General features: G+C 67.1%; 3 protein-coding genes across 3 annotated transcripts in view; all 3 read right to left on the minus strand.

Moving 5' to 3' along the window:
- Positions 1-3,133: 3,133 nt before the first annotated feature.
- On the minus strand, positions 3,134-4,427 carry PFL1_01182 (uncharacterized protein; the record flags this gene model as incomplete). The annotated part of the gene is made up of 2 exons (XM_007878685.1): positions 3,134-3,239; positions 3,382-4,427. The coding sequence occupies 2 exons, from the start codon at positions 4,425-4,427 to the stop codon at positions 3,134-3,136; spliced, it is 1,152 nt and encodes a 383-aa protein (XP_007876876.1).
- Positions 4,428-4,944: 517 nt separating this feature from the next.
- On the minus strand, positions 4,945-8,247 carry PFL1_01183 (uncharacterized protein; the record flags this gene model as incomplete). The annotated part of the gene is made up of 1 exon (XM_007878686.1): positions 4,945-8,247. One exon carries the CDS (start codon positions 8,245-8,247, stop codon positions 4,945-4,947), a length of 3,303 nt encoding a protein of 1,100 aa, XP_007876877.1.
- Positions 8,248-9,207: 960 nt separating this feature from the next.
- PFL1_01184 (uncharacterized protein) overlaps positions 9,208-10,151 on the minus strand; it is a gene marked incomplete at both ends in the record, with an annotated part of 2,585 nt that continues 1,641 nt past the window's right edge. Inside the window, one exon of the mRNA XM_007878687.1 lies at positions 9,208-10,129. Within this exon, the coding sequence (XP_007876878.1) occupies positions 9,208-10,129 (922 nt within the window). The remainder of the gene's footprint in view (positions 10,130-10,151) is intronic.

The following is a 10,151-nucleotide window of genomic DNA, read 5'->3' on the forward strand; positions in this document are numbered from 1 at the left end:
AAGTCTTTGTCCCTTGCCGGCTTCACTCCGTTCGCCCGATGCCGCGGCGCCGGCGGCCCGCGTGCGGTTGGCGTTGGTGAGGTCGCCGAGCGCCGCGCGCTTGCGGGTGCCAAGCACGCCACCCGCTGCCGCGGTGGTGGCAGCCTTACCCGCCGCGGCGGCGACCACAGGCTTGGAAGGCCCTGCGTCGGCGGTGCCGGCCTCGCCCATGTCCCTGTAGCCCAACCGGGCGGTCCTGCTGCTGACTGCCCCGACGACGCCGTTCTCACTCGCCTTGACCGTGGTGCTGCGCGTCCGGACGGGGACCCGTCTCGATGCCTGCGTCGTGGGTCGAGTCGAAGGCATCGCGGTGTGTCCGGTTGCAGTGGTGGCAGTGGCAGCGATGGCGATGGCGGTAGTGGCGATGGCGATGGAGATGGCCGTGGTGGTGGTGGTGGTGACGGTGGTGAAGACGGCGACGATGGCGGCGGTGGCGGAGCGGCAGTCGACGACGACGATGCGAGCAAAGGGTCGAGATGCAAGGGGAGCGAGGGGGAAGCAGAGAGAGCGAGATGGGGCAAGGCGCGTGGAGGTCGAGGGTCAGCGCGGCTCAATTGGCAGGGCGAGTTTTGAAATCAAGGGGGAGCCTCGGCCAATTCAAAATCCAAAATGGCCTCGGCGCCAGGCGCTAGTGGGCGGCCGATCGCGTTTTGAAATGCGAAATACAACGCGCCCGATACTCACGATATTCGACGACATGTCGACCGGCTAAAAGTTGTATTCGGGCGGGGGGAAAAGGCCAGGCGGTGAGGTCGGGCTGGCAGGTAAACAGGGCCGTGTCGCGACTCTCAAAGAACGTCTCTCGCCGTAGCCGTCTTGGTGGTGGTGATGGCGTTCGACGACCGGATGAGATGCAGCAGGTCACCCGGAGAGGAGACTGGAGCGTCGAGTGAGAAGTGCGGCCCGGCGTCGAGGCACAGAAAGCGAGACGGGACCAAAGAAGTTGAAGGTCGGGCGGAAAAGGCGCGAGGACGACGTAGGATGGTGTCGGCGACGATCCGCGACAGACGACCCGGAACAGTCGGAGGATCGAAGCGGTGCGCCAAAGGGATGCAAAAGAAAGGCAAGGCGGGACGATGGCGGCGGCGACGAGGGGCAGCGAGGGGGAGGATGGGCGCGAGAAGGATGGGTGAGGAGCGAAGGAGAGGTGGGGACGAGAGGGGGAGAGAGGTGAGGTAGAGAGAGTCAGCCTGGGCTGCCGCGCTGGGGGGCCTCTGGCTGTGGGGCTGCAAAGTGACCCAAGCCTCGATCGACTCGGTCGCGCCCATTTACCGCCCTGCCAGGGTCAGGGCCAGACGCGGTGAGCGAGGCCAGCCAGCCAGCCAGCCAGGCTAGGGCTGCTGCTGGGCCTTGCCTGGCCAGGCGCGCCGCGTTTGTAATGGCTGCAATACAACCACGCGAGGATCGGAGGCGCCTCGAATACCACCGCGGGTCACGCAATACAAGCGCGGCCCTTCAACTTCCACCCCCCGAATACAAACCGAGCCAAGCCTCGGCCAGGGCCAGTGGTGCCCCCACCGACATGGCCTGCCATGGCCCGGCCGGCCTCGGGCACCGCTCCGGCTTGCTCGCGAATGGTGGCGGCAGGCGGTGCGGATGCACGCCGGTTGCGACGGGGCAGAGGGGGGCAGCGCGATGCCATCGCAGCCGCCAGCTTGGGCGAGGCCGGGACTGAGGGAACGGGCCGAGGGCGCAGAAAAGCAAAGACTCACCTCGCAAAGGAGCAGCGGCCGGGGCTGGATCGCCGTGTGTCGGGCGGCGAGGGGATCGACCAGGAGGAAGTCGGTACGAGGGAAGCGCAGAGGTCGTTGCTGCCGGCAGCTTGACCTAGTCGAGGTGGCTTTGGGGAGTTCGCGGCCAGATGGGAGGCTGTCGCTCGAGGGTGGCAGACCAAGTCGCTCAATCGCAAGACTGCGGGAGGGTAGGGCGGCGAGGAGGGCGAAAGAGGGCAGACGGAGATGGAGCAGTCTCGAGAGGAGCGGTGTGCCAAAGGCGAGCAGCGAGAGTAGCGGGAGCGGTGGTGGTGCCGACGGTGGTGGACGACGAGCGAGCGAGTGAGCGAGGCTGCGAAGGTTGAAGGCGCTCTTGAAGACGACGAGGAGCTGTCTGGCCTGGCCGGGGTGGAGGAGGCGGGCTCAGGTCGCGCTGTCCCCTCTGCCTCTGCCTGGCCTCGAAGAAGGGCTTGGACTGGGCGCCAATTCACCATTCCGGCCAACCTACCTGTATGTACCCTGCCTCTCCAGCCTGCCCTACCGGAGCCGGTGCAGCGGTGCTCCCCTTTGATGATATTCGCAGCGGCAGCCCCGGCATCCCCTTTGAACGCGGCACGCACCCACGCACACACGGCGCGACCGCGCTTCGCTCGAACTTCCCCGGCTAGGCCCCCTCCCCTTGCCTTGAATCGAACTGCCCTGCCCTGCCCTGCCCTGCCCTGGCCAGTCGTGGCTGAGGCTTGAGGAAAGGCACCAGAGGTGCTCACTCCTTGCATCGTTCTCGACGTCCGAAGCGTCTGCCCTCTTCTGCGATCCGATACTCTGGCACTGGGATGTGCCTCGGCCGTCTTGGATTCGGCACGACATGGGCAGACCACTCCGTCCCGCTGCGGCATCGACATCCTAGGCTGCGCTGTGCGTCCGTCATGACTGCCAGCGACTGGCCTGCACCTGCGTTTCGTAGACAGCAACATGCCGACCCTCCATCGATGCCGCCAGTCGAGGGTCGAAAGGCCCCATGGTCAAGGCCAGACCAGGGGAGGAGGCCCAGCGTCGACGCTCCGGGACTTGACCGGCGATTAAGATTTCCATGCGCCTTTTCGAGCGTCTTTTCGACGTTCGTCGCCAGAGACCCTAGCCTCTTTGGCTTTCTTGCGGCAAAGCGACCCGACCCAACCTCCACATCCGAAGAAAGCGGGGATTTTGAAAAATCCACAGGGGCCGCCCCCAAAAAACACACACGGGCCCGCCACCGGCCAGCGCGATGCGCAACGCGGCCAGACTTTCAATGCACGTGCACCCAACGACGAAAAACCAACTAGGGAGGTCGGCAGCCGGCAGTCGGATCTCGGGCTCCAGACCTAAAGGGCAGGCCGGCTCTCTCAGAGCTCGTCTGGGATCGGGGCGCCCGTCTGGCCGTTGTTGAACAGGACGTCCTTGAGCACCTGCGCAATCAGGCCGTGCTGCGCCTCTGTCGACACCTTGGACCTGCGGCGGTGGTGCGCCGGCGCAAAGGAGGCGCAGACACGACAGAGAGAGAGGGCGGGACAGGGACAAGGCAAGGTCGAGGTCAGTAGACTGTGCGCCAGGGTAGGTGGTCGCATTCCATCGATCTGCGGCGGGCACTCACGCATCTCGCGACGCCTTGGCCAGCGGCGTCTCGTCTTCCCTCTTTCTCGTCTCGGACACGAGCTTCTCGATCGCATCGGCCGTCATCGGCTCTTGTGCCCCCGTCGCGGCCGCCGCTCCGCCGCCGCCGGGCGCCCTGGCCGGTTCCGTCGACCCGGAGGCCGCGGGCGCGCCGAGCGGCTGGGTCGTCTTGCTCTTTGTGCCGATGGCCTTGGCGGCGCTGGCCAGCTTCTCGGCGAGGTCGCGCACCTGGCCCGTGGCGTAGGCGCGGTTGACGACGAGCGGGCTCTGGCTGAGGGTGCTGACCCAGTACTTGTTCCACAGCAGGTCGAGGAGCTTGGCGTCGAGGCTCGACTTGAAGTGCTCCACCTTGAGCGGGTAGTAGGAGCTGGCGTGCACGCCGAAATCCTCAATCTTGCCCAGCGGGATGCTCTGGTACTCGGACGGCCCGGCGTCGGGCGGCTTGTAGTCCTCGGGGTAGGTGCGGAACGCGCCAATGTCGACCTTGCCCGCCGAGATGGTGCGGTTGGGGTCGATGACGACGGCGACGAACGGATCCTGGTAGCGCTGGTTGGTCATCTGGGTGTTTACGTCGATGCCCGACAGCCAGCAGCCGTAGCCCGGGTGGGAGTGGTACCATCCGATGGCGTTTTCCAGCCGGCCGACGCGCTTGGAGCTCTCGAGGTACTCGACCATGAACTCGTTTGCCTCGTTTTGCGCATTGACGCGCGTCTCTGTGCCCTGCACGGGCAGCGCAAACGCGTCCATGACGTAGATGGTCTGGGTGGCGACGTCGATCTTGCCCTGCATGAGGCCCATGATCTCGTAGATGCCGCCGGAGCGCGCGTGCATCACCATCTTGATGAGGGCCACGGCCGAGATGCGCACCGTCTTGAAGTAGTGCGGGTCGGAGCGCCACGGCGCCGCCTGGAGGATGGAGCGCTGCTCATCGGCATCGTAGCGGAACACCTGATCGAGCGAGGAGGCGTCGAGCGTGACCATCGAGTTTGACACCTCAAAGTTGCGCTGCGCCGTCGAGGCGTCCATGGCGGGCAACGGCGGTGGCGCGGCGGCCGTGGAGGGCGGGAATCAGCGCGGGGAGGAGGTCGAGAGAGGTGGAACAAGGAAGGTGTGATGCGGGTCGACCGGGGAGAACGAGGATGCAAGCAAGGCTGGAGCGTGTTGTCGGTGGTGGAGAGAGGAGAGCGGGTTGAGCCAACAAGCCAACAAGGCAAAGGGCGTGGGCCACCGACTTGTCAGGCAACCGTTTGGCAGCGAGGCTGCGCGCGCTCGAGCCCACGCCTCAGCCTCCACATAGCAGCCCGGCTCCGACAGAGGGAAAGCCCAGCGCAGCCTGGCGGGCGGGCCAGTCAGCCAAGCCGCCGCCGCAGCCTCAACGGACACCTCCCTTCCTCTCCCTCTCTCCCTCTTTGCTCCTCGACCTGGGCGGGCTCCCATCCCATCTCAAGGAGATACATAGCCTGGATGACGATGCACGCGTTGCTACATGAACGCTGGAATCGATACATGGCTCGAGATCGCGACGAGCGCCGGCCCACGCTACCTACTTCCACGACTCGCGCAGCAGCTGCACCTGTTCCGCCACCATCTGCCACGCCTCGCCGCCCTCGTGTCGACGGTCGTAGGCCCGCATGCCCGCCGGCGCGTCCAGCCGAGCCGACGCGCCGCCCTGCTCGGCCGCACGCTGCCGGAGTCCCGCAAAGATGGCGTCGATCTCGGCCCCGATCGCTCCCGCTCCGCCACCGGCTCGCTGACTGAGCGCAGCGACAACGACCAGGCCCGAGCTGCGGCGGATCCGGTCGAGCTCGGTCAGCGCCAGCGCGCTATCCTCGGCCGCCTCATCCTCAAAAGCACCGGCGGCGGCGTCGTCGGCATCGGCCTGGACCAGGATCTCGAGGTGGCAGTCGCAAGCCAGCGCACGCGGAATCGCCCACCGCCCGCCGTGGCGCGAGTACTCGAGGATCCGCCGCGCGTCAAAGCCCGTCATCTCGCCCAGCGAGGCGGCGAGCGAAGAGACCGAACGCTCCAGCTCCTCGTCGCCGTGCGAAGGCACAATCAGGTGGACGAGGTAGCTCGGCGCCAGGGCGGCCAGGAGCGTGCGCAGCCCCTCTAGCGCCGCAGGGTCCGACCGGTCAAACGACGGGGACAGAGAGAGCGACATCGTCGGCCGCTTGACGTTCTTGCTCAGCGCCTTGGCCACGTTGCGGTCGCCAGACGGGTCCGGCTCACGGCGGCTGCCATCGTCATCGTCGTCGCCGCCTCCGCCGCCCGGCTTGCCCATCTGCCTGTAGAGGTAGAGGCCGAGTGAAGCCAGCGCCAGCGCACCGCCAGCAGCAGCAAGCGCCCGGTTACGCGACCGCGTTCCGCGCCCGCCAGGGTTGCCGCCGGCCGCCGACTTGACGCCCAGCTTCTCGCGGATATGCAGCCCCGTCCAGCTGTGCGTGGCAGGGGTCGGCAGCACGGTGCGGTGCACGACGACGGTGGTATTGCTCGGCCGAGCCTCGAGCTTGTCCGATCCTTTGCCAGCCCTGACGGGCACGAGCGAGGTGATGTTCGACGCCTGCGCCAGCAGATGCGCCCGCCAAGACGGTCGGAGCAGGCTGGCGATGACGATCACGTAGAGCACCAGCTTGGAGCGTAGCAGCCGCGACAGCCGAGAGTGGCTCTGCTGCACCTTGCCGCTTGTGGCCTGTCGCTGCGCTCGACGCCGCTCCTCGGCCAGCCGCCAGAGCATGTCGCCGTCGGTCTGGTCCTCGCCCGCCACGCTCAGGGTGCGCGCCAGCTCCTTCCAGACGACGATGAGCTTCCAGCGGATCTCGCGGTGCAGCGCCAGCAGCCGCAGCACAAAGAGGTACGTCAGCGTGCGCATCAGGTCGCGCTTGCGGCGCCGCGCGTGGAGGTGTTGCGGTGTCGTGCTGAGTCCGAGGCTGAAGCGTTGCGCGTCGCCGGGTACCGCCGTCTCCTGCGAGGGCGCGCTGATGTAGGCCGGGTAGCCAAAGAAGGGGTTGGTGGCATTGTAGGGCGAGACGTGGCCCGCGCGGCCTTCGTACTGGCGGCTGCGCTGGGAGAGGAAGCGGTGCTGTGGGACGGCCGACCGCGAAATGGGCGGCTCGCCGAGGAGCGGCACCTGCAGCTGGGGCGAGCCCGGGTCAATGTAGGTGATGGTCGTCACGCCGCCCGCGCAGTCCTCGTCGTCGGCCTGGTCCTTCGACTCCTCTTCGGCGCGCGACTGAGAAGCCCGGCGCCCCTTTCTCCAGCGGGAGAGGAGGCCTCCCTGATCCGCGTCCTCGCCACCCGCGGCCGCTTGCGAGGGGTCGGCTGGCGGCTTGGCACCGTCCTTGCCGCTTGCATCGCTCTCGCTCTCGCTGGCCTCCTGGTCGTCGCCGTCCTCGGCGCTATGTAGGTTGAAGCCGCGCGACATGCCGATGCGTCGCACCGGCGACATGGACCGGCGGCTGCTGGGCGAGCCAAAGTGGACGTGCCTCGCCTCTGCTGTCCGCCTGCTGCCGTGGACAGCGGGGCTCCTGCCCCCGTACGGCGTGGTGACGGGCGAGAGGCCCGCCGTGTTGACCGTCAGACCCAATGCGGCGGGGTCTTCGACCCGCAGGTCCGACGCCGAGCGCTGCCGGGCGAGGTGCTCGCCCCTCGTCATCTGCAGGCGGCGCAGCTTCCTGGCGGCGCTCGGCGTCATCCTCAGGCCCGAAGGTCTAGGGCTCTGGTCGCCGCGTGGCGTGGGCGGACCGCTGTGCTTGGGGGTGATGGGCCGGCTTGCCCACGGCGTGCCCGCAGCGCTGTAGAAGACCTCGTACATGCTCTCGTACGAGCTGTTGCGGCTCAGCCCGCGTTGGGCCCGGGTGACGTCCGGGCTCGAGAGGGGCGTGGGCTGCTCCGAGGCCGACGAGAGCGACCTCTTTGGCCTGCCCCACTTGCGCAGCACGTCGTTGGAAGCGGCGTCCATCTCGACGGCCAGGTCGCCGCTGAAGGCGGCCGGGATGTGCGCCGGGTCAAAGTGGTCGCGCAGCTCGTCGTGCGACGGGAAAAAGATGCGGGCGAGGGCCTGCTCAGGCAGCACGCGCTTGGCGACGGCCCACATGCCTGCGTGGACCCAGCCGTAGTGGAGGATGTAGACGGCGCCGACCATGCCGGGGAAGTGGTTCTTGAGCAGGTCGAGGAGGAAGGGCAGCAGCTCGAGCTCGAGGTTGGCCATGCCGGAGCCCTGCAGGTCGACGGCGATGACGGCCTGAATGACGGGATGCTGGCCGTCGGCGGGACCCGCGGTCCGGCTGGCGCCCGCCTTTTCGTGGCGGTGGCGGGCGTTGAGGTCGGCAATATACCTGCGCATGATCTCCATGCAGGCGACGATGTACTCCTTGAGCTCGTCGAGGGTGTTTTGCTCGGTGCGCTCGACGCAGCGCAGGCTGATGACGCCGCACGGCCTGCCGAAGCGGTCCTTGAAGCTCGAGTTGGCCCAAAAGAGGGGTGGCTGCGGTGCGGGCGGCGAGACGTAGAGCGGGTGGAGGGAAGCGATGGAGAGGAGGTCGAGGTCGGTCTTGATGCGCCAGGCGATGGAGGTGGTGAGGAGGGCTAGCGCCTGGTGGTGATCGTAGCGGGACCTGCGGTAGAAGCGGAAGAGGGTGGCGTGGTCCTCGAGAAAGGCGCGGACGCGGGCGGTGCCCTCGTCCTGCAGCTCGAGCTCCTCGGAGAGCGAGGGGACGAGCTGCTCGAGGGCGAGCCGGAGGAGGTGCTTGACATCTTGGTTGCTGTCCTTGAACTTTTGCTGGAGCTCGCGATGCTTTTGCTCGACCGCCAGCGCGCTCTTGGACTGCTTCTGGGCGACCGAGGGCATCCTGGCAGAGTGTCCGGTGCGAGGCGGCCGGTGCCAGCCAGGCTGCTGCTGCGGCTGCGGCGAGGGGAGTGGTGGTGGTGGGTCAGCGTGCGTGCTGCTGTCGAAGGGGGAAGCTGAAACGGACAAGATAGAGTGAGGGCAAGAGGTGCCGGTATTGGTGATGGTGGTGGTGGTGGTGGTGCGGCGACGGTGACGACGAGGACGAAGGCTGGATGGGAAGTCGGCCGCTGAGGCAGAGGCAGACAAGAGGCATGCGGAGGAGAGAGGGCGAGAAAGACAGAGAGAGAGAGGGTCCGGCTCGTCAGCGGCAGACGGGCCACCAAGTTGGCCGGACCCGCTCCACGCCCGCTTTCATGCCCAGCCGGTGGCCTCTGCCTAAGGTAGGCGTGCCCGTTTGGTTGCCGCTCGCTACCCGATTCCCGCGGGCCCAAGGGCAAAAAAAGCAAGCGGCGAGCATACCGTCCCGTTGGCAGCTGAAAGCGCGCGCGCCGTTCGTCCCCAGGTCTGGCAGGCCAGGGCAGGGCAGGCCACCTCGACGATATGCGCAGCCACAGCCACAATCACAACCACAGGCCCAGCTCGGCTCATCCCAGCCAACAGGTGGCAGTAAACATACGATGCAGTATCGGGTCAACATGAGGAACGCGCGATGGAGCCCAAGAATCGGCAAAGACATGGCAAAGTGGCAGTCTGGGTCAAGGCGAGCGAGAAGAAGGCGTGGAAACATGGATGAAGGACAACGTGGTATAGTCGATCGCTCTATCAGCGAGCAGATGGTAGTGTGAGCGCGGAGGCGGAGGAAAAGGGCGAACGTGACGACAAGGTCCAAGGGACGGACAACGGACTACTGTAGCTGCGCGGCGACAAAGTCGCACGGATTAGGCGGCGGGAGGAAACACGACGATGGATGGACGCCTAGATGGGCATGCGATTCGGAAGGAGCGCAGGGGTGCGGGGAGGCTATTGCTGCGGCTGCGGCTGCTGCTGCTGCTGCTGCTGCTGTTGCATAGCCTGCGAGCGGACCCAGGCGTCAAAGTTGACGGCGTTCTGGTCCTGCATCATGCCGTGCATCGATTCGAGCCCAGGCACGCCGTACTGCGCCAGGGCTCCTTCGGCCCGCTTGCCGGCGTTTTGGTGGTGATGCTGTGAGGAGGGCTGCTGCGGATGCGGCGGATGCTGATGATGGTGGTGGTTGTCATGGCCCGCGCCGAGGTTGAGCCTGAGCTGCCCGTCGACCGGGCTGGGCGTGCGCGGGCCGGACGAATCGAAGCTGGTGTTGAACGACGCCTCGCCCACGCTGGGTCCAGAGGGCGTGCCGTGGCCCGACCACTGCGCCTGGCTCAGGTCGCCCAGATCAACGTTGCTGAGGTGGTGCGCGTGCATCGGCAGCCCGGCCACCGAGCTCCAGCCGTGCTGGTCGTTGGGCACCGGCACGTCGTGGAGCCCCAGGGCCGTCGCGGATCCAAGCGTCTGCGGGTGCACTCCAGGATGAGCGGGTTGCCCCATGTCCGGGTAGCCAAAGAGCGCGCCTTGGCTGGCTCGCCCAGCCTGCACGTCGTGAGCACCGTAAAAGAGCGGGTAGGGATATGGTGGCTGAGACAGGTCGCCCGCGTGCGATGTGGCGGCCGCCATGTAGGCCGGGTCCATGAGCTGAGCGCTCCCGGTGAGGGGCGTCACGAGGCCGTGGACCTGCTGGTAGCCGGACGCCTGATCGTACTGCGTCGACACGCCGGCGCCAGAGGCCGCTGCCATCGACGCCGCCACCGAGGCGGCGTGCGCGTTGGCCTGCTGCTGCTGCTGTTGCTGCTGCTGCTGGTGCTGTTGTTGCTGCTGCTGGTCGCGTTGGGTGCTGCTCGCCTCGACGGGCCTTTCCGTCGGTCCGCTACGTCCGGTCCGGGACCGGA

The sequence above is a fragment of the Pseudozyma flocculosa genome, assembly GCF_000417875.1.
Source record: "Pseudozyma flocculosa PF-1 unplaced genomic scaffold scaffold00003, whole genome shotgun sequence".
Classification (NCBI taxonomy): Eukaryota; Fungi; Basidiomycota; class Ustilaginomycetes; order Ustilaginales; family Ustilaginaceae; genus Pseudozyma; species Pseudozyma flocculosa.